Genomic DNA, 24,068 nt, shown 5'->3' with positions numbered 1-24,068 from the left:
AAAAATGAGCCAAAGAACTAAACAGACATTTCTCCAAAGAAGACATACAGATGGCTAACAAACACATGAAAAGATGCTCAACATCACTCATTATTAGAGAAATGCAAATCAAAACCACAATGAGGTACCATTACACGCCAGTCAGGATGGCTGCTATCCAAAAGTCTACAAGCAATAAATGCTGGAGAGGGTGTGGAGAAAAGGGAACCCTCTTACACTGTTGGTGGGAATGCAAACTAGTACAGCCGCTATGGAAAACAGTGTGGAGATTTCTTAAAAAACTGGAAATAGAACTGCCATATGACCCAGCAATCCCACTTCTGGGCATACACACTGAGGAAACCAGATCTGAAAGAGACACGTGCACCCCAATGTTCATCGCAGCACTGTTTATAATAGCCAGGACATGGAAGCAACCTAGATGCCCATCAGCAGATGAATGGATAAGGAAGCTGTGGTACATATACACCATGGAATATTACTCAGCTGTTAAAAAGAATTCATTTGAATCAGTCCTAATGAAATGGATGAAACTGGAGCCCGTTATATCTTTCTTGGTTTTATAAATGAGGAACCTGAGTATAAGAGACCTTCAGAGACTTGCTCCTGATCAGGCTTGTTACTTTATTAGAGGTTGCAAAGTAGTAGTAGGTCAAATCAGCCCTTTGCCTCATTTTGTTTGTCCTTAATATTTTTTAAATTGTTTTATATTGGAATGCTTATTAATGGGTCATTCATTCTCTGTCCAGATACAGCCCTTGTTACTCTCCACTGATTTTGAATAGAGCTGATTTAGCTTAATTTTATCCACGCAGGCCCTGAAGGCATTTGATTTTTGCAACCCCTGCCAAATCTTGTCTGCTTTCCACTGTGTAACTGTAGGGTCGATATCAACTCCTGAGGTAGGCCCAGAAGTAAACAAGCCTCAGCCACAAACCGCCTATGTCAGGTGCAAAGCCTAATTCCTTCTCCCTCCTGTTCTAATAGAACCATGCATGAAAAAGGCCTTGAGCTGCAGCAGAGGGAGAGGAAAGGGCTACTTGCCATCCTGCGCAGCCCCTGATGTTATAGTGAAGGTCAGAGCTAGATTTACCTCACCTGTCCTGCCACCTTGTTCCAGGGAGAGGATAAAGTGTGTGTGTATGCTCAGTTGCTAAGTTGTGTCTGACTGTGATTGTGTGGACTGTAGCCTGCCAGACTCCTTTGTCCATGGGATTTCCCAGGCAGGAATACTGGAGTGGGTTGCCATATACTTCTCCAGGGGATCTTTCCAACCCAGGGATTGAACCCTCATCTCTGATGTCTCCTGCACTGCGGGCGGTCTTTAACACTGAGCCAGCTGGGAAGCCCCCAAACAAGGCAGGTTTGTAGAAAAAGTACATTAGCTTACCCTCTCTAGTGGTGCTGGTCTTTCTCTAGCAGTTTGATCTCTGAAAGGCCATGGGCTTCTATGAGTGGGATCTCCCCACCCCGCACATGTGCAGTTCAGGTGCCCCATCTCTGAGTATCTCCTCACTGGGATGTACATCTCCAGTCCATCAACAGATGTATTTATTAAGTGCCAGACACTGGTCTAGACTCTGGGATTCAGCTGTGATTAAGACAGACAAGGTCCCTGTCCTCTTGGAACTCAACTGCTAGTAAGAGATTAATGCAAATATTAATCAGTTTATTACACTAATAAATACACAGTAAAGCATTGCGAAGAACTGACTCATTGAAAAAGACCCTGATGCTGGGAAAGATTGAAGGCAGGAGGAGAAGGGGACGACAGAGAATGAGATGGTCGGATGGCATCACCGACTTGATGGACATGACTTAGAGCAAGCTCCAGGAGTTGGTGATGGACAGGGCAGCCTGGCGTGCTGCAGTCAGTCCATGGGGTCACAGAGAGTCAGACACGGCTAAGCGACCGAACTGAAGCATTGTCACAATGGAATGTGTGGAGATCTGCTGTACCCTAACATAGTCTATGATCTCCAAAAGCAGAATAACAGCAATAGTATCGGGCACTTTTAGTATGTTTTGCATATTAATATTTATGTCGTGTGCATGTGCTAAGTTGCTCCAGTCGTGTCCGACTGTGACGCTATGGCCTGTAGCCTGCCAGGCTCCTCTGTCCATGGGATTCTCCAGGCAAGTATACTGTGCCCTCACCCTGGGGATCTTCTCGATCCAGGGATCAAGCCCACGTCCCTTACTTCCCCTGCAGTGGCGGCGGGTTCTTTACCACTAGTGCCACCTGGGAAGCCCAATGTTTATGTTAATATTACTTAATTCTTACAAGTTTACCAAGCAGGTAATATCATCATCACTCCCCTTTTACAGGATAAGCTTACAGTCATTGAGAAGTTAAATTCTTGCCCAAGTCACACGAGTACAGACAGTGCTTCCGCTCTTGGTTGAGCAGCACACTTTGCTACACCCTGTTGATGTTCCAAGTGTGCCACAGTCCTGTCGGAACAAGACAGAGGAGCCAGGCTGACCCCCAACAGCTGGGCTGTAGACGCTAGAAAGAACTCCTTGGTAACAGTTAACAGTGTGTAAGAGAAAGGAATAATTATTTTCTGAGTGTTTGTTTCTCTCCTTAATTTTCTTTCTTTCCTTTTTTTTTTTTGCCACAGCTTGTGGTGGCCCCCTGGATCTTAGTTGCCTGACCAGGGACCAAACCCATGCCCCCTGCAGTGGAAGCACAGAGTCTTAACCACTGGACTGCCAGTGAAGTCCTCTCCTGAATTTTCTATATTGCACAAATAACACTGTAAAAATAGAGGCATTATTATAGAAAAAAAATCACTCATAGCCTCCACCTCATGAATTGGGTTCCTTTTTTTCCATCTTTTTGAATCAAACTGTGACTATATTAGTTGGTATGAAAAAGGAAGTAACTAGATCTGGTTTTGCCTGTAGCATCTAAGAGGCAACAGTGTGGTGACTAGCAGAGGTCAGCCTCTCTACTCATGCTTCCAACATCCAGAGTGACCCCTGGACACCCAGAGATGAAGACAGCTCTTCCTCAGGAAGTGAGCTGTGTGTTTCAGCAGAGGGAGCTGGGTACCTTCACTCAGGGTGAAGTAGGACAGGGATGAGGCTGTGAGGGATTACCTGCTATTTCAGATAGAAGTAATCAAAGCATCATATCCTCCTTGTATCTTGGGGTGGGGGTGGGGGGTGGGGGAGGGATGGGAGAGAGGAGTAGTCAGTAAGTATCAGGCAGAGTTACTGGAATGATTGAAATGGTTTCCAGGTGAGTGGTTAGGATCATAAAACACCCTCCGCCTCCCATTTCCTTGCTCCACTCCCACTTCAACCAGCTCCAGCCATGAGCTGGATGCACAGCTTAAGTATTTTTGGGATCGTTGCCTGCTGTATCAATAAGCAAAGGATGTTGTGGTCATCAAACTGTTAGCCACCACAGCTGCCCTCCCCAACTCCCACCCAGTGGTGCATCCCGAGGGGAACTCAGAATGGAGATAAACATGCTACTGCCCCTAGATAGTTAAGGTGCATATCAAGGAATACTTTGATTAAGCTCAAACGCTTGCATCTTTCCATATCCAGAAAAGCACTGAACTCATTACCTTGAGATGTCTGGTTTTCCTTTAACTAGCAGTAATCGTTTGATGTTCAACTATCTGGGTTTTTTTTACAAACACTTCTATACATCCTGACTCCTCCCTTACCTCTTCAGAACAGTCCCTCAGAACTATCTGAGAGATGGTATCCTGGGCTTCAGTCCTTAGTAATTCCCCAAATAAAACATAACTCTCAACTTTTAGGTTGTGCTTTTTTTTTTTTCCAGTCAACACTTTGGGCGACCATAAAGGGACCCAGACTTCCCTCCTTTGCCTGAACTTTACAAGGAACCAGAGCCTTGGTACCAACAGAGGCCTCTTGGACCCATTCGCCTCGTTGGAGGGTCCATATGAATTTGGGAGAGTCTCTTTCGGTTCTTGGAGCTCCCGATTATTGGTTGATACTCCTGAGCTTTAATTGGCAGTGAGCAACAGGTACAACTTAGCTACCCATTTGAAAAAATACAGGGGGAACCGTGTTGAAAGATACTAGGAGTTGCTTAGTTGAGAGACACTGAGCTATCTAGATGGGCTTTCCAGGTGGCGCTAGTGGTAAAGAACCCACCTGTCAACGCAGGAGACATAAGCGACATGGGTTTGATCCCTGGGTCAGGAAGATCCCCTGGAGGAGGGCATGGCAGCTCACTTCAGTGTTCTTGCTAGGTGGCCTAACATGTTTCCTAAATGAGGGGAGTCAGAAAGCCAGCTTCCAATAATACTCAAGCCAGGTTTATGTATATATAAACTTATGAATATACAAACAAGTACTCACATGATTGGGAATTAAAGGAAATCTCTCTGAAAATGGCCAATATGGGGCTCTTTATTGTATACGCAATTAAGTTAAAGAAATCCAGCTTGATAAATTTTTTTTTTTTTCCAGAATTCTGACCGTAGAGAAACAGAGCCCTTCTAGGGAGAATTTGTAGTTCTCTCTTTGTGTCTTTGAGATGTGAATGTGCTGCCTGATATTCTTAGTGGGGTGTGTGTGTGTTGAGAGATTGGTCTCTGTCATCCGGAAGGTACACATATGGTGTTCATTTGACAGCTGGCTGGATAGACTGAAATTCTGAGCAGTTTGTTTGTTTGTTTGTTTTTTGGTCTTTTTGGTCTGACTGTGCCAACTCTCAGGGAAATTTGTCATAAGGGGAAATTTGTCATGAGCCCAGAAGGGGCCTTTGTCATCTCAACCTTCACTGCATCCACCTGCACAGTGACTGTACAGGTCCTTTACTTTCTTAGACTGTTTTCAGGAATAGACTTTCTAGATTTTGTGGAGTCTACATCTTTTGCACTGTGTCATGGGGATGCCTCTTGGCGTCTTACTGGTTTGAGTCACTGTTAAGACACTACTCGTCAGTAGCCAGACAGTGGATCTTCTCAATTGAAAAAGCTTCTCAATTGGCAAAATTTTTAGAGGACTCTCATTATAACCAGCTGTTTTATTGGCACCTATGAAGAAAACAGATTATAAGGTGGAAAAAATACATATATATAATGGTTAATCTATGACTTCCTTATTTAAGACAAATAAACCAGATTGGGAAGCCTTATTTGTGGTCTTTGCTTCCCCTCAATGGGTCTTACAGGTCCTAATAATAAACATTAGGATAATTAATGCTAATTAGGTTGATTACTAGGGAAATAAGCAAAAACTGAAGGGAAAGTCTAGACTTCTTCCTAACAAGGTGGAAATTTTAAATGGACTCATCCCAAAAGGGTGAAGAAATCTTTAGATGGTTATTAAGAAATGGGGTAAATAAAATGGATATTAATAGGATTAAAACAGAAGGTTTTGATATAATACTACCTAGGGTTGGATGGGCCAGAGCAACCTCATATTGGTCCCCAATGTTAGAAGGCCCCATCCCAGTTTAAATACTGGGAGATATATGTACTGATTATGTATATACTATAAATATATATTTATTGATTCTTGATTTTCAGTATATATTTATTTAAAAGTCTGGAGGAAGATTATGCTGAGCTATCTGGCCAACAATTACTTGGGGCAATAGGCCAATTAATAAAGTTAAAAGATTGACAAAGGGCCTGGTCCCTCAGTCCCTCCATGGTGACCGCAGAGCCTTTTATACAAAAATAGATAAAATGATTAGGGGATAAAAAGAAAGGAAAGTTCCTAGGACTCCTTGTAAGATCAAGGCTGATTGATGGGATCCTAATGGGAACTAAAGTTGATAGATTTGAAATAAAGCTTATAAAAATTGGTGCATTTAAGTAGGCTTTATCTAAGATGGTTTTATCTCTTTTGCCTAATTATGTTGTGGGGTAGATATTGTATCTTACTGGGGAATGCTTCCCCTGCCTGGTATTATATGATAGGGCATATAAATCTGCTTGTCAGACAATATTAACTAAATATGCTAAAGGAAACCAATAGGGTTACCTGAGTTTGCACTATATAAAGTGGAAGCTGGGAGTTGATATTCAGGGGCTAGTAAAAATAATAATAGAGGTTTGTTTTTTTGCTCTGGGTTTAATCTGTATGCTCAGATAGAGGCCCTTTGTTAAATGCCTTGTGCAAACTTTTGAAGGCATGATAAACTGAACTAAGTTCTAGAACATAGCACTTTTGATTTTCAGTTTAGTTGGAAATCGTCTCGTTGATATAAAGTATATACATATACATAGAAAGCAAATTAAAGAGAATATAGTTGGGCATATTAATATTTTAATATCACTTAGGTGGCAGACCACTTCTTTGGGGGAATTAGAGGCAACTGTCTTTCCCTTGCAGATCTCTGCAAAGCACAAATGTAAATACAGCCTCAAAGACTGAGGCTGAGCCTAATTAGGTCAATCAGGTAGGATCTGAAACCAAAAGGAAAAAAAGACTTTTTAAAACTCAAACCACTGGAAAGGCTCCATTACCCAAAATCTAATTTATAGTCTCTGTAAGAGTTTGTTGAGCACAAATACAAATCTTAAAAATCTGTTCCACAAATAGCAAAGCCTTAGTCATTTAAGCGAGCAAATTTAACTCATTCCAACTGTTATTTATAAACTAGAAAGTTTATATTGTAGTGCCTGATTTGTATTTGTTAAAGTGAAGTTATGAGGGGAATTTCCTGGAGGTCAGATGGTTAGGACTCTGAGCTTCCTCTGCAGGGGGCCTGGGTTCAATCCCAGGTCTGGGAACTAAGATCCTGCAAGTCCTGTGACACAGCCAAAAAAAAGAAAAAAAAGAAAAAGTGAAGCTATGAGATTTCTAGTTTTGTCTGTTTACATGCCTGTGTGTACATTATACATGAGAGATGTCTCTACCTCTGGAGAATATTATCAAAATAAAATTATAAGAGTTCTATTTAATTGACTTTAAAGTAAGCACTTACAAATTAAGTGTTTCTAAATAAAAAGGAATCTGGCCAGAATAAATTTCAGGTTCACATAATTTAGGAAATAGTCAATATTAAATTCAGTCAGTTCAGTTGCTCAGTGGTATCTGACTCTTTGTGATCCCATGGACTGCAGCATGTCTGGCTTCCCTGTCCTTCCCCAACTCCCAGAGCTTGCTCAAATTCATGTCCATTGAGTCAGTGATGCCATACAACCATATCATCTTCTGTCGTCTCCTTCTCCTCCTGCTTTCAGTCTTTTCCAGCTTCAGGATCTTTTCCAATGAGTCAGTTCTTTGCATCAGGTGGCTAAAGTGTTAGAGCTTCAGCTTCAGCATCAGTCCTTCCAGTGAATATTCAGGACTGATTTCACTTAGGATTGACTTGTTTGATCTTGCAGTCCAAGGGACTCTCAAGAGTCTTCTACCAACACCACAGTTCAAAAGCACCAATTCTTTGGCGCTCAGCTTTCTTTATGGTCCAACTCTCACATCCATACTGACTACTGTAAAAACCATAGGTTTGACTAGATGGACCTTTGTCAGCAAAGTAATGTCTCTGCTTTTTAATATGCTCTCTAGGTTAGTCATAGCTGCAGTCACCATCTGCAGTTTTTGGAGCCCCCAAAAATAGTCTCTCACTGTTTCCATTGTTTCCCCATCTGTTTGCCATGAAGTGATGGGACTGGATGCTATGATCTTCGTTTTTTGAATGTTGAGTTTTAAGCCAGCTTTTTCACTCTCCTCTTTCACTTTCATCAAGAGGATCTTCAGTTCCTCTTTGCTTTCTAAAATAAGGGTGGTGTCATCTGCATATCTGAGGTTATTGATATTTCTCCTGGCAGTCTTGATTCCAGCTTGTGCTTCATCCACCCTGGCATTTCACATGATGTACTCTGCATATAGGTTAAATAAGCAGGGTGACAATATACAGCCTTGACATACTCCTTTCTCAATTTGGAACCAGTCTGTTGTTCCATGTCCAGTTCTGACTGTTGCTTCTTGACCTGCATACAGATTTCTCAGGAGGCGGGTAAGGTGGTCTCGTATTCCCATCACTTTAAGAATTTTCCACAGTTAAATTAGTGTTTGGTATTATAGCTATCTTAAGCTTGTTGGTTTAATCAATACAGACATGTCTTATTTTTATTATACCTATGCTCCCCTGATGGCTCAGATGGTAAAGAATCTGCCTGCAATGCTGGAGACCCGGGTTCGGTCCCTGGATTGAGAAGATCCCCTGGTGAAGGGAATGGCAACCCACTTCAGTATTCTTGCCTGGAGAATCCCATGGGCAGAGGAGCCTGGCGGGCTACAGTCCATGGGGTCACAGTCAGACATGACTGAGCGACTAATACATACACAGGTGTACTTAAGGTCTACGTGTGTGTGTGTTGGTCACTTAGTCATGTCCAACTCTGTGCGACCCCATGGACTGTAGCCCGCCAGACTCCTCTGCCCATGGGATTCTCCAGGCAAGAATACTGGAGTGGATTGCCATGCCCTCCTCCAGGGGATCTTCCTGACCCAGGGATTGAGCCTGGGTCTCCTACACTGCAGGCAGACTTTGCCATCTGAGCCACAAGGAAAGCCTCCAAAGGTCCATAAATTCATGTTATTTTTGTTGCAGAGTTGTCAGCTAGAAAAAAAAAGAAAACTTGTTATGATATTTTCACAAGTTATTAAATAAAAGTGCAATACATGAAATAAGAGTTTTAAGGTGAACTCTTTATGAATAATTATGTTTTGGGTATATCTATCTATAAAATAGTTGCTTCATATTTTTAGTAACTTAAAATTTTAGAGTTTTGCCAAATTATGTTAAATAATGGGAATTCATTGAATATTTAAATAAGATAAAATACTGGAATATTAATTATTAAACTGCTCTAAGTTTATCTACTTTTGTCTTCCTATGAGAGGAAAACTAAAGATGTTTGGGGTTTATTAGACACATGTCTTGCATTACATTGAGAAAAAGAATTATGCCATGAGGAGATCTGTGTTTAGATAGAATATTCCTAAACTTGCCAACCAGGAAATGCTGGTATGACAAAAAGTATACAACTACTTGCTGTTGGTTTTCCCTAAAGATCAAGGTTCTTAAGGGTTAAAATTATAAGATGTAATTAAAGTTACTAGAAATAATAAAGGAAATGTTTCAGTATTTCCTTCATCAAGGAAAATAGGATGTGTATTTTTAGCAAAAGGTCTGGAGAATGGAAGTGCATTTTGTTAAGGGGAAAGTGGTTTTGTGCTCAAGCTGCTTATTTCTAAATGGAAAAGAAAAATAAAAGATAATATAAAAGTTGTGGAAGGTTTTTGGAAAGGAAGCCCTGAGAAAAAAGTTTTGTACATGCTAGGCCGGGATTGGATTAATTTAATTAGGTAAAGGAATTTTTCTATTGAGAGTGGGCTAGTGCAGGATTAGTGTTTGGTTTCTTCTCTGTTAAGAGAGCAAAGGTTTCCTGGAATGTTGAGCTACTTTTGACAACAGATTTTGAGGTTTTTTGCTTTCATAATAATCTGTGTTTGTTTTAAAAATCTTTTTTTGTCACTTTGGATGGAAAGTAAGTATTGTTTCACAGTGGCCTATGATCCTATTTGATCAAGTGCTTTAAGACCTTTTGATATTTTTGACAAACTTCCTCTAGTCAAATTCTAAATAAAGTTCCTTTGACTTCCAGCTAACTTTGGGATGCTTCAAAGGGCCTCTGAAACATCCCAAAGAGAGGAATATTAAACTAATTGGGCTTATTTGGTGTGTTAAATTATTTGAGAAGTATTGTTAAGTGATTGGAGATAAATGTTCCTGGATTATATTGTGTGGTTAGATGTCATTAATATAGATATTTCAGTTTATATGGAATTCCTAAAAGTTTGACATATCCTGGTAGTATCAGTCATATTCTAGTTATTATCTTAACATGTTGTATGTTGCAGAAATATCCAAGCTTCTTGTTAATTGTATTGTAATCCTATCTTTAAACATGCCATTTTAAATCTTTTGTCATTTGCATTCAATTGTTGTTTTACTCTGATGCAGCTATAAAATGAAGGTTTCCAAGAAAATTCATAAAAAAGACGTTTTGACAAATATAAATTTCTGATGACTTTTGGATTATATTACTGAACTGGGTAAGAAACTACAAAACTCCAATGGAAAACCTGGGGACTTCATCCAGATGAACAAGAATTAATTGCATGGGATTGAATCAACAGATAAATATGATTTATAATTTTATAACTTTTTCATGAAATATACTGGTTCTTAAATCTTTGTTTTCCAGAGAACCTTTCCTCTTACACCGTGACCTGTAACAACTCGATAAAGTATCCCTTTGTAAACAAAGATGAAACATTATCTTTTTTGTTTTACCTTATCCCTCTAGAATTTGGCTTCTCTAGCTGGCTTTCCGTGGACTTAATGGCTTCTTACAACCAGATTACAAGTAGTTCTACCACTCATTGTTTTAATTTTTTTATCTCCTGTTGTTTTCAAATTATTTATTCCTTGTGCTTCTCTCTGCTGTATTATGGTTTTATTAACGTCCTAGCTGTATTTTTATATCCTATCTATTTTTTGAGATTGTTGTCTCTTACATAAACCAATGTGTAACTAAGCCTCCAAAAAAATTAGTGGTGACTAAAGGACTTCCCTGTAGCTTAGACTACAAATCTGCCTGCAATGCAAGAGATCTGGGTTCGATCCCTGGGTTGGGAAGATCCTCTGGAGAAGGAAATGGTAATCCATTCCAGTATTCTTGCCTGGGAAATCCCATGGACAGAGGAGCCTGACGGGCTACAGTCCGTGGGGTTGCAAAAAGTTGGACATGACTGAGCAATTAACACTAGGACTACTGTGAAATGTCTTGAGGCAGTTGATCGTATATATAACTCTGCATAGAATAATTGTAATAATGCCACTTGAGGTACGGGAAGAAGCAGCAAGGGAAAATATTTCCTGAATCATAATAAACTAGTAAGATAGAAGATCCAGAGAATGTTTAAAAACAATTATTTATTTATTTATTTACTTTGGCCATGCCATGTGGCTTGTGGGATCTTAGTTCCCTGATCAGGGATTGAACCCAGGCCCTGGGCAGTGAAAGCACCAAGTCGTAACCACTGGGCTGCAAGGGTATTCCAGAGAATTTTAGATTATCAATAGGGCCTGATCCAAAATTAGCACATTAACCTATCAACAGAATCTTTGCCTGATCCAAAGAATTGGTGCTTTTGAACTGTGGTGTTGGAGAAGATGCTGGAAAGTCTCTTGGACTGCAAGGAGATCAAACCAGTCAATCCTAAAGGAAATCAGTCCTGAATATTCACTGGAAGGTCTGATGCTGAAGCTGAAGCTCCAGTACTTTGGCCACCTGATGCAAAGAACGGACTCATTGGAAAAGACCCTGATGCTGGGAAAGATTGAAAGCAGGAGGAGAAGGGGATGACAGAGGATGAGATGGTTGGATGGCATCACCAACTTGATGAACATGAGTTTCAGCAAGCTCCGGGAGTTGGTGATGGACAGGGAAGCCTGGCATGATGCAGTCCATGGGGTTGCAAAGAGTCAGACATGACTGAGCGACTGAACTGAACTGATGGGCCTAGTGCCATGGGACAAAATTGGTCATAAAATGCCTCCTAAATGTTGGTCAGATTTATGACCTAGAGGAGGTGCTATGGGCAAAGAATAACACTTGCCATATCAGTAAACAAAGGATGTTATGGCCATCGAGCCATTGGCCTCTGCCGCTGCCCTCACTACCATAGGTAAGGTGCATATCAAAGGAGTAATTTCATTAAGCCCAGATTCTTGCACTATTCCATACATAGAAAACTGGTAAACTCAACTTGAGATGTCTGTTTTTCTTTAACTGGCAGTAATCTTTTGATTTTGACTACATGGTTTTTTGGGTTTTTTTTTTTTGGCAAAAACTCTGGCACCTCCTATAGCTCTTTGCAACAGTCCCTCAGAGCTATCTCAGAGGTTGTATTCCGGGTTAAGTCCTCAGTAATGCCCCAAATAAACATAATTCTCCACTTAAACATTATTTATTTATTTATTTATGACTGTATGGGGTGGTCATTGCTGTGTGCAGGCTTTCTCTTGTTGCGGCAGGCGGGGTCTACTCTCTGGTTGTGGTCCATGGGTTTTTCACTGCGGTGGCTTCTCTTGTTGAGAAGCGCAAGCTCTAGGCACGTGGGCTCAGTGGTTTGTGGTACTTAGGCTTAGTTGCCCCTTGGCATGTGGGATCATCCAGGGCCAGGGATCGAACCTGTGTTCTGTGCATTGGCAGGCAGATTCTTAACCACTGGGCCTCCAGGGAAGTACCAATTTTCCACCTTTAGGTTGCGTATTTTTTTTCAGTTGACAATATGTACCAACCGGCACTGAGATGATCTGTCAGTGCCCTCTCCTCCAAGAATTTCCCTTAGACCTGATAAAATATTTTTATGTGTGAAATGCTTTAAAGTTTATAAAGTATTTCCTCCACATTCCCTGACTTTTAAAAATAGATTTTATTTCTTAAAGCAGTTTTAGATTCACAGCGAAATTGAGTGGATATTCCCTTATTTTTAACTTTGATTCTCACATACCCTACAGATAGGTAGGACAGGTGTTATTATCTCTGCATTTACATTTAAATTACATTTAGAATCACACAGTAGCAAACAGAGCCTGGTGCTAACTGAGGTCATCAGATCTTTTAAGCCTCAGACATTTTCTCTTGGTTCCCAGAGTGCCTTCTAAATCTTTTCAAATCTGTCTTCCCCCTAAGCATGGGAACCGTTGATACCTGCTCATTCTCAGAGCTTAGAAATAAGTTTGAGAAGTTCCCACCATTTCCCACTTGAATGCAGAGGCCCACAGAGAATCCACCTATGTCTCTGGTGGAAGGTCTACTCTCATAGGCTCTGGTAGAGGCAGTGGGACTGAGAACTTGTACAATGCCCTGATAAGCTTCTTAGAGGCGGGTATTAGCTGGGATTGGATATCTTTCCCCTGAGACGCCCTTCACACCTGACCCTGCCTTGAATTAGGGTTCCACAGGGTCAGGGGACAGGAGAATGGGGTGTTTTCTGCTGTACAGCTTCAGACCCACTCTTTAAGACCCTGATTCTGACAAGTTTCCAGAACTGAGAAGACACCCAGATGTCCAGGTTTGAAGGTAAATGATGCGATTAGGTAGGAGGGACCAGCTGGGGTGCCAGCTCAGCTCTGTTACATAACATCAGAAAGAGATACTCTCCAAAGTTTCTTTAGCAGATTCAGAGTGTTGAATATATGGCAAAGGATAGGGTGGACAGGGAGATGGTGGAAAGACAATTATAAGAATCAAGGACAAAGAAGGAAATTCATTTATTCCATAATTCTCTTTTTGCATTTTAAAACAGCTGTATTTGCATTGCTAATTAGAGTGGTATGTCCGGAAAGACTGGTTCCTTAGAAAGCTCATCTGCACTGCTGCTCACTAGCTGTGTGATGTTGAGCAAGTCACATCTCTCTGAACCTCAGTTTCTTCATGTCTCAAATGGGGAGTTGTGTTAAATGATGTAATTCATTCTGCCTTTACTGACCTAAGATTCTATGTTGTTCATTTAATTTCTAATATATTACTTTATATGCAAAACTGATAATTTCTAGTTATTGTTTTGTAATAATCTGTGGATGTTGATTAGAGATTTAATATTTACTTGGACTGGGCCTTAAATATTCTTCCCTCCTGAGTCCTTATATAAAATTAACCCATATGGGGCATTGATTCTGTACAATGGTTTTCATAGACCTTATATGTTTTTGCTGTTCCAACATTCCCGTGACATAGGTATTGTTATTGCTATTATTATTTCTATGAAATTAAATTTAAAAAGTTATAATACACACATGATAAAAAGGTTAAACAGACTAAACAATAGAATTTACTGAAAAATAAGTCTCCCTCTGATCCTGGGTCCTTAGTTTCTCTTTTCCAGATGTCCTTTCAGAGATAATCTTTGCATAATCAAAGTATATGTTAGCATGCCCATTTTACAGATGCTGAGGTTCAGCCTGTCCAGGGTGACCCAGCTAGTAAGCAGCAGGTCTGGGAACCCAACCCTTGACTCTATTCCCCATATTCCTCCCATGACACCACATAAAACTTCTAGGAAGCTTTCTGACATTGACTTTTAGGCTTTGTCCTCTCTGAATGATGGTGGAATCATTTTCGGTCAGTCCAGTAAAAATACATAGAGCCTCGATATCTCTGGGACTGCTTTCCATTACTGCCTCTTTCTGCCTAAATCTTAAAATCATGTCTCCTTACTTCCTTTTTGCCTTTAATAAGTTAAGATCTGTGGCCTGGGGCACCAGCTACAGATGACTGAGCTCTCAGCAACTCTGGCTGGACCCGAGGAGTGTGGGCAGAACTTTTGCAAGGATCCCAAGGAGGGCTGGGTAGACCTAGCTCAGGAACCTGGGCTGCTGGCATGCCTACACAGCAATGAGGACCCTGAGATGCTTTTTCCCATGAGGAAGCATTGTCTCCTGGAACAAAGGATAGGGGTTTTTTTGTTTGTTTGTTTGTTTTCCCAGCAGAAACAATTACCTTCACAACAAAGGCCCCTGTGTGAATAGTCACTCTTCCAGATGAGGGTTTGGTGGATCCCAGCTGTCCTTTTAGGAGCAAATAACCTTGTCTTTTTTTTTTTCTTTCTAGGTTTGTGGTTACCCCCTGGCTGGACTTCATGGAGGATTTCTTCCATGTCCTTCATGGAGGACTTCTCTGATTTCTAATCTGAATCCCAGAGCATCCCCCATCTTCCTGTGGACAGAATGAGAGGCTTTCTATAGCCAGGCATAACTGGCCATCATGGGGAAATTGATCAGGATGGGGGCACAGGAGAGGCGGTCACTCTGGCCAAAGCGGCTTCATTGGAGTCGCCCCCTCTTCCTATTGGGAATGTTGATCATAGGTTCCACCTACCAGTACCTGAAGAGCCCGCAGGGCCTCCCCACACTGTGGGCAGCAGTCTCTTCCCAACATCCTGTAAAAGTAGCCAGCCGGGACCTTTCCAACAAGGAGATGATGATGGTGAGCAGTGAGACTTCAAAACCTAGCTCTGAATTGGAGGTTGAGGCATGGGCACCCGAAGCCACAGCAGGCAGAGATGGAACAACACCTGGCATAGCAATGAAGAACACCCCCAGTACACCTAGAAGAACAGCCAGCATCACTCCAACAATACCCAAGAATAACTACAGCCCAGCACCAACAGGCACAGGAAAAGTGAAGGAAGACACCTCAGCCACACCCAGAGGAGTACTGAATCACTACACTCAAAGCAGACCAATGGTAAATAATTATACCCCTGAGACACCCAGGGGAGAAGTAAAGAGCTCCCGCCCAACTCAATCCAGGGGTAAGGTGGAGAAATACTCCCCATCCCCACTTGGTAGGATGGTAAACAGTTATGCCCCGTCCACACTCATGACAATGCCAAGGAGCCATGGGATTTCCTCCAGAACAACAATGAAAGACAGTGAAATTATGGCAACCAAGAAAATGTTGGAGACCAACCCCCGCAAGAGACTAGTGGAGAAAACCACCCCAGGTCCTCTCAAGGGAATAACTGATAACACCCCAACCTTCCTGTTAAGTGACTTAGAAACAGACACCTTGACTTCTCCAAGAAATGTGGTAGAAAAGAAGGTCCTGCCTACCCCCAAAAGACTGGACAGTAACAGCTCAGTCAACCACCAGGGGCTGGTGGGAAAAAACCCCCTGACAACACCCCGGGGAACGGTCCTGGAGCGCACTGCGGCCGTCTCCGAGGGGCAGGTGACAGTAAGCACCGTGACACGTGGCAGCCCAGCAGAAGCCAGAGCTTCGACTGCTGCTTGGAACGTCAGGAATCCCTTGTCCAGAACCAGTGCACCGACCATCAGAATATCCTCAACCACCTTCAGGGGGCTTTTGAAGAACCCTTCCAAAGCACCCAGCACCCCAGCAACTCCCAGGGTCAGGCCAAATCCAACCATCCAGGTCCGCCACTGCCTGGTGGTGGAGCCAGCCCCAGTTGCACCCACTGCCCCCTCCCCCAGTCGAACAACAGCTGTGATCCCACAGACTCCTGGTCCCTCAGTGTTGCCTTCCGGGCGGCCGGACCTGCACCCCAAGGCAGAGTACCCCCGAGACCTGTTCAGTGTGGAGGAGCGGAGGCAGGGCTGGGTGGTCCTGCACATCTTTGGCATGATGTATGTGTTTGTAGCCTTGGCCATCGTTTGCGATGAGTACTTTGTCCCTGCCCTGGGCGTCATCACAGACAAGCTGCAGATCTCTGAGGATGTGGCAGGTGCTACATTCATGGCTGCTGGAGGCTCTGCCCCCGAGCTCTTCACCTCCCTCATCGGCGTCTTCATCTCCCACAGCAATGTGGGCATTGGCACCATAGTGGGCTCTGCGGTGTTCAACATCCTCTTTGTCATTGGCACTTGTGCCCTCTTCTCCCGGGAGATCCTCAACCTCACCTGGTGGCCCTTGTTCCGTGACATCACCTTCTACATCTTTGACCTAATGATGCTCATCCTCTTCTTCCTGGATAGCCTCGTTGCATGGTGGGAGAGCGTGCTACTGCTGCTGGCTTATGCCTTCTATGTGTTCACTATGAAGTGGAACAAAGAGCTTGAGCTCTGGGTGAAGGAGCAGCTCAACAAGAGGCCAGTGGCCAAGGTCATGGCCCTAGGGGACCTCAGCAAGGTAAGAGCAGATTGGCTAAGGTTTGTTTAGCCCCTTTTGGGCAAAAGAGCAGGGGGGAAGGCAGGGACTGAAGAATGAAAAATGCTGGATCAGACCTCAAGAGATGAGTGAGTGTTCTGGTTCCCTCACAGTCCATTCAATATTTATAGAGTCCTATTCTCTGCCAGGTGCCATGCTGGGCCTTTTGCAAGAATGACCTTGGGTCAACACCTAATCATCCCATAAAATGGTTATTATTATGATCCCCCATTGGCAGGGGAAGAAACAGGCCTAATGAAGTTAAACCACTTGTTCAATGTCACAGAGAAAATTGGTGGAGCTAGGATGAACCCAGGTTGGTTGGATTGGGTCTTCAGAAATGACATTTGAACTGCGCTTTGGAGAATGTCCAAGGAGATATCAGGCAGGGAAAAATGATAATCTTTTCCATGTGCATGGTGTTTAGGGTTTATCTAGCACCCTTACTTTCATTTAATCCTGTTTGTCCACATTCCAGACCGGGGCGGCGGGGTGCAGGGCTGGTAGCTTGGTTAGGGTCTGAGAAGGAGGAGGTTATTTGAGTTTTGTTTGGTTTTTAAAATATTGGAGGTGGGAGCTCCTCTCATCCACTGACAAGCCAGCCTTGGGTGTAGAGCTCTGTTTTGGTGCTGACTGGAGATCAGATATTGAGAGCTCCAGCTCTGGGGCTTTCTTCTGACTCCACAGTTCCATTCCAAGAATTTCTCTGCCTCTGTGAGGGACTTTCCTGCTAAATTCATTGCTTGAGTCAATAATCTGGACAGTGAGATTTAACTGGAGAAGTGATCTCTTAACATCCATCCCGAAGTTTTTTGTTCCTTGAGACTCAAAAGTGAGAGTACCCTAGGGAACACAGACCTCATTTCTCTCATGCTCCTAAAGGTGAGTTTGGGCAAAGGTTGGCTCATAGCCTGCCTGTTTCAGATCTCAGAGAAGCCACTAGTGTGAGCAGAATTTTGCGTGCAAAGAGTAGAAGGACTTAGCTGCTTAATCCAGCACAGTTTTGATGAGTGGGCAGGATGGAGACCAAACTCAGCAATACATCTCAGAGCTACGTGGTACAAAGGAAATGAAATGTAATTCCTTTAGGACTTCTGAGATAACGTGTGGTGTTCAAAGCATGGGGCTGAATTGAGAAACGTGGATTCTAATCCAAGGCCCCCTCTAACTGTGTGACCTTGGACAGACCCCTTCCCATCTCTGGGGGAAATGACAGAGTCCAACTAATCATGAAAAGGTTCTGTTTAGCTCTAACATTCATTGATAATGTCCTGTGTCTAAGTGAGTTCAGTTTTGGCAGGCCCAACACAGCGGTTATCTGTCTGATCAACTGACCTTCAATTAGTACATTTGTGTGGTGGCTCAAAAAGGAGAAATATCCTGCCCAAGGTTGGATAGCCAGAAGGTTTCCAAACTGGAATGGGAACCCTTGGTATCCTAACTTCCCATTCAGTGCTATCTTCCCAGATGACTGCTCTAAGAAGCCAGAGGCTTCAAAAAGAAAAGGAGGCTGAGAGCGTTACCTCGTTTAAACAAACAGGGGCCTCTCTCCTAACGAAGCTCTCAGGGCAGGCTTTGCTGAAGGTGGCTGTGAATCCTGCTACTTTTCTGGGAAGCATCTGTGGTTTGGTGTATGCTAGACCAGCAGTTCTCAAAATGCCTCTGACTTTCCTCCCAGTCCTTCATAGTAATTCTGTTTTCCTTTAAATGCTGCAGATTCTCGATTTTCCATTTTATCAGAACTAGACAAAGCTTGCCAAACAAGTAAAGTATAATTGTGATTTCAAAAGAGAATTTGTAACTTACTTAAAGACTGTTCAAGGTCTTTCGTAGCAGCTCTTTGCCAAGCAGTGAGACCAGTGCTAATTACAGCTGTTCTTATCTGTTTATTAAAATGGACCCAGTATGAATTTTAATTAACAGCATTATTAAAAAAAAAAAAAAAAAACCAAGTTGAAATACTGGCTGTCCTTGAAAGTAAATTTGTATTTATTTAAAATTGAAAACCTGTAGTTAGGACTGTCTGGCAAGAACAGCTGCCTTCTAAAAATTAGTCCAAATAATTAAGAAGCTATAACTGTTTAGAAATGGTTTTTGAAAACATGTGGATTTGCAGTTTCACCCCAGGTTTCTTATAGCCAGAGAGAGGGGTAACTCCCTTTGCTTGTAGCATTATGTCTGTGTTTGGCTGCCCAAGACCTATGGTCTTGTTAGAGGGAGATAAATTAACCTGTCCTTCACTGACAGTCTGAGGCAAGCCATTCTGTTTGAATTCTTCAAGCAATTCTCTGAAAATCCAATCTTTGGTCTGTGTTTTTCTTTTCTTTTTTGGCCATGTTCCCCAAGCAGGGTCTGAACCTGGGCCATGGTAGTGAGAGCCCAGAATCCTAACCACTAGGCCACCAGAGAACTCCTCTCTTGCAGGGTTTTACTGAAAAGTTGTTGAGATGATGTACATATGTCACAGGGCCCCCACACGTGTGGATTCTTTTCCCTACCCCCTTTTCTGTGCTGGTACTCATTTTTATGGTTTATGCAAGGGTGTGTACTCACCCCTGCAAATTACCTCACTGTGACTTTAACTATGAACCTTCAACTCAAAAATAAGCATGCTTGTGCCCCACTCACACTGACCTATCAGTTGGCACCTCTTCCCTGACTAAGGGGTCCCTTTGAGCATCACTTGGAGAAGGCAGGGAAGCTAGGCTTAGTAAGTCAGCCGCGCCCCAGAGGGAAGGGAGTAAGGAGTAGGGAAGGGCAGACAGTGGTCAGGAGTCGAGGAGGAGGAGGGCTGGGAGGAGTCTGAGCCACCGCTGCTCAGGAACTTTAAGCAGGGGAAAGAGAAGTGGAGGGCAGTGGGAGCCAGCTCCCAGGAACAGGAAAGACACTTGGGCCTCTCCCTTCCTCTCTTGGCAGCCGGGGGTGAGGTGTGGCCATGGGATTAGGCTCATCATTGCTGTTAAATAGAGGAAATAATCTTTGTAGCTCCCAAAGGGCTAAGCTCAATGCCTCATCCCTAGCAGAAGCTCTATAAGTATTTGGTTCTTTCCTCAGGGAAACAAACTGTTCCTCTGACAGGTCAGGGTCTCCAGATTACAGAGAAAAGGGAGTAGGGAAAGGAATCCACACTTGTGGAGGGCTATGACATACGTACATCACCTCAACAACTTTTCAGTAAAACCCTGCAAGACGGGAGTTCTCTGGTGGCCTAGTGGTTAGGATTCTGGGCTCTCACTACCATGGCCCAGGTTCAGACCCTGCTTGGGGAACTGAGATCCTGCATGCAGGCTTAGGTAGAAAGAACCGGCTGTCTGCATGAGATTCTGGTTGGCGAGACAGCCCTTCACCACAGAGCATCAGTGGTGAAACGATACGTAAGGTGGGGAATGAGACTGGTCCAGCCTCCTTTGGAAACCCCATATCCACATTCTGCCCGTGAGCATACTTCAGAATGTGAAACCCCAGGAAGAAGTCTGTCAGTCTTTCTTCATTGTGCTACAGGCTATTTTCTTCCTGGCAGGGATTTTTTTTTTTTTTTTTAAACCAACGGACAGGAATCCCAAGCAGACAAACCTGGTGCCTCTTTAGGAACCAGTCTTCCCTTTCTTGTCAGGGTTAACATTTATTCCAGTGCCTGTGCTGCCAGAGAGCCAGCTGTCTGCTGTGAACAAGAAGCAGCCACCAGCGCCCTCCCTGCCTCTGTGGGCCTGCCCTTGCTAGCCTGCAGATAATCCACAGTGCTCCCAAAGCACTCATCCTAGTTAGTCTGAGGGGTTCCCTCCTCTGTTTTTCTCTATTATTTTTTTTTTTTCCGGCTGCAGCATGCGGCTTGTGGGATCTTAGTTCCCCATCCAGGGATCAAACCCAGGCCCTTGGCAGTGAGAGCATGGAGTCCTAACCACTGGACCACCAAGAGTTCCCTAAATTCTTAAATAATAGTCAGCTTCCCCCTAGTTATCAGGAAAATATGGCAAGAATCGAATCCTCAGTGTTAAGGCTTCTTTTCCCTATAAAATTTTCTTAAGCTTCAGCATTCATCTGCTGCTGGGTGCTAGCAGAGGAGAAAATGAATCATAAGAAACAGGCAAATATTAACAGAAAAACTCAAATATCTGATCACACATTTTAGAATGACTTATTTTTTTCTATAGATGTGTGTAAAATCTCATGTACTCACACAACAGGGTAATCTTTTTTTCCCTAGTGTATGTGATGGGATTAAATATGAAATTAGGTAATCATGGCGTTCTCCAAAAAAACAGCATGATTTCTAGATGCTCTGCCACCTGAATAAACTGGAGATATAAAACTGACAGAAAATGTTTTAGTGTGGGGGAGTGGGCATGTGGATGATAAACAAGTAAAAGTGCTGTGAAGACAGTAAGCAGTGCACGTGATGGAGAGCAAAGGCAGTGGGCCCCCTTCAGCCAGGGAGAGCAAGGGGGGGCCTCTTGGGGGAGAAGTCTAAGTAGACATGAGGATGAGGCTTCTTCTGGATTTCCTCCCCGTGCTCCATAGGGGAAGACAAGGAAGTATTTGCAAAGACTCAGAGCAGGGACAGACCTTGATGCATTAGAGGAAAGAATTAGAGGTCAGGATTCTTGCCTGGGAAATCCCATGGACGGAGGAGCCTGCAGGCTACAGTCCATTGGATTGCAAAGAATGGGGACACAACTTAGCAACTAAATAGCAACAACAGATACTTAGTGAGTAAGGGGACAGTTGCTTCGTCAGGGCCCTGTGGTTCACATATGGAGTTTGGGTTTTGTCTGAAGTTCAGTGGGAAATGATGTAATGAGGAATCATATTTAAAGTTACTACCTAACTGCTGTGTACAAAGTGAATGGTAGGTGTGCAAGGGTGGAAGCAGGGAGTCCAGTTAGGAGGTTATTGTAGCTATCCAGCATATATTTGTGTGTGTATCTTTGAGAGGTATGTTGAAGACGGAATCATCTGGACTTGGTGGTAGCGTGGATGTGGAGGGCCAGTGAGAGGAAGTCAAGGAGTTTGGCTTGAGCAGCAGGGTGGATGGTGGCGCCATCTAGTGAGAAAAGGACAAGTATAGGAAGAACAGGTTCGGGGGAGACACAAATTCGTACCCTGGAATGAGTTTGAGGGTTTATGTCACCTCCAAGTGGGTGCCTCTGAGAGGCAGTTGCACAAGTGGACTTAAAGCTTATGAACAAAGTCAGGGCTGCAAGTAGAAATTTGTGAATTACCAACAAATGTATGGTTATTAAAATCAAGGACCAGCTGATGCTGCTCTGAAAGAGAGGGGGAGGGGGAGAGAGAGAGTTTAGGATTAAGCCCTAAAGAACTCCAATGTTTGTTTATTTGGCAAATATTTATGGACTCTCTTTGTCAGAGACCTGTGTAGGAACTGGGGATACAGTCAGAAATAAGACACTGTCCCAGCCCACAAGCGGCTCAGCCTGTCAGAGGAACAGGAGTTGATCCAGGTTTTGTGGGGTCTGACACTCTTTAAGAAAAGGAATATAAAACCATTGCTACAAAATTAAACATGAGGCCTTGGAAAGGGTTTGTGTAGGGGAGAGATGGACCCTGAAGTTTAAGTTTTATCAGTTCTGTGGTAAATTCCCCTTTAGTGGGGAAGACAGAAAAGTAAGACTAAACTTTACCGTATCACGTGTAATGATATAGTTAAGTGCTGAGGGATTTAGCACTGCTGAGAATGGACATCTCAACAGAAAGTCAAGGAAGGCTTCGTAGGGGAAGTGATGCTTAGCTGAATCTTGAAGGACAGGCAGGGGTTGGCTGATGGAAGAAGGGATAGGAGTCTCCTAGGCGTGTGTAAAGGCCAGTGTAGCTTCACCCTCTTTCCTTCCCCTGGCCTTTACGCGTGCCAAGGCACGTTTTTAAACAGTTTAAAAAAAAAGCAGGTGAAACTAATTTTAATAATGTACTTCTAGCGACCGAGTTCTTGAAGTGAGGCTGGTCTGAATTGCAATGTGCTGTAAGTATGAAAGGGTTTCAAAGGGTTAGTTTGAAAAAAAGGGGCTTCCCAGGTGGTTCAGTGGTAAAGAATCTGCCTGCCGGTACAGGAGATGTGGGTTCAGTCTCTGGGTTGGGACGATCCCCTGGAGGAGGAAATGGCAACCCACTCCAGTATTCTTGCCTGGGAAATCCCAGAGACAGAGGAGCCTGGCGGGCTGTAGTCCATGGGGTCTCAAAGAGTCGGACATGACTGAGCAAATGAGCACACACGTATGAGATAAAAGGTAAAACTGCTTGTTAACATTTTAAAATTTATTACATGTTGAACTATAATTTTGATATATTGAGTTAAAGTGCATTATTAAAATTCATTTCACCTGTTTCTTTTACTGTTTAAAAATGTGACCACTGAAAAAATCAAAATTACACATGTGGCTTACATTCTGTTGTTGTCGGGCAAGCACTGGACTGCAGCTAAGCAGAAAGCTAGAATATGCTTAGCTGAGGAGACTCCCCGCTGAGGACACTGGGCCCCCAAGGTGCAGGGAAGGGACCTGATGTCCTTCTCCCAGAAATTCACTCTGGCTGAGGGGTGAACAGTGAACCAGAAGAACAGACCAGGAGTCAGGAGACTGTTACAGGATTGTAGGCAGGAGAATAGAGAAATGAGGCCACATTTGAGGACTGTCAGGAGCTAGGTCTGACAGTTGTACATGAGCTGTGAGGGGAGGAATTTGGGTAGACTTTCAGGTTTCCAGCCTAGACAAATGAGTGGATCAGGGTGCTAGACTGTATTCAGTGAAGTTAGGGCTCAGACCAGGGATTTAGAAAATCTTTATTGAATGAATGTCTAAAAAAATATCACAGACTACCATGTACAGTTTAGGAACTGTGTCTTGGATGATCTAGAAAGGGAGAGGTCAGTGATTAACTGCTGCGTGGGTGGGAGATAGGAACTGGAGGTGGGGAGGACAAGCCCCCTGAGGGGTTGCCCTGTTCGCCAACATTCCCATGAGCGGCTGCAAGGGACCCTGTCACTCATCCTCATCAAAATGCCTCTTGGGGGCTTGGCTGGTATGAAAGACATCTTTAGTTTCCTCAGCCTCTGGGTTAATTTTCATGAGGAGACGGTGGGGTGGTGGGACTGAAGAAAGAGGGGGCTGATTGGTGTGGTGTGAGAGGTACATGGGGGAATGTGTTTGTAATAAGGGCATTCTCTGAAAGCACCTCGTTGCCGGAACCAGTACCCATATATCAACCCATCTGTCACACTGAAATGTAGGCAGATGTTTACATCCACTTACCTGAAATGTCAAAAATTTGAAGCAGAGCCACTAGGAAATATAAATTTGACTTCATGTGGTTTAGTAAAAATAACAACAAAAACAAACCTCTGAAAAGAGATTAGGAGATTGGGAA

General features: G+C 43.3%; 1 protein-coding gene across 6 annotated transcripts in view; it reads left to right on the top strand.

Moving 5' to 3' along the window:
• The window catches only part of SLC24A1 (solute carrier family 24 member 1), a 57,066-nt gene that overhangs the window by 12,950 nt on the left and 20,048 nt on the right, over nt 1-24,068 (top strand). For 5 of the 6 annotated variants that reach the window (XM_043919880.1, XM_043919878.1, XM_043919882.1 and 2 more), the window contains one exon: nt 14,637-16,676. In XM_043919880.1, the coding sequence (XP_043775815.1) occupies nt 14,790-16,676 (1,887 nt within the window). In that variant the 5' untranslated portion in view covers nt 14,637-14,789. Of the gene's footprint in view, nt 1-9,976; nt 10,069-14,636; nt 16,677-24,068 lie in introns of all 6 variants that reach the window. The other variant, XM_043919879.1, reaches the window with a different exon arrangement.

This window comes from Cervus elaphus, chromosome 12, assembly GCF_910594005.1.
Source record: "Cervus elaphus chromosome 12, mCerEla1.1, whole genome shotgun sequence".
NCBI lineage: Eukaryota > Metazoa > Chordata > Mammalia > Artiodactyla > Cervidae > Cervus > Cervus elaphus.
This window is presented reverse-complemented; position numbering and strand designations above follow the sequence as displayed.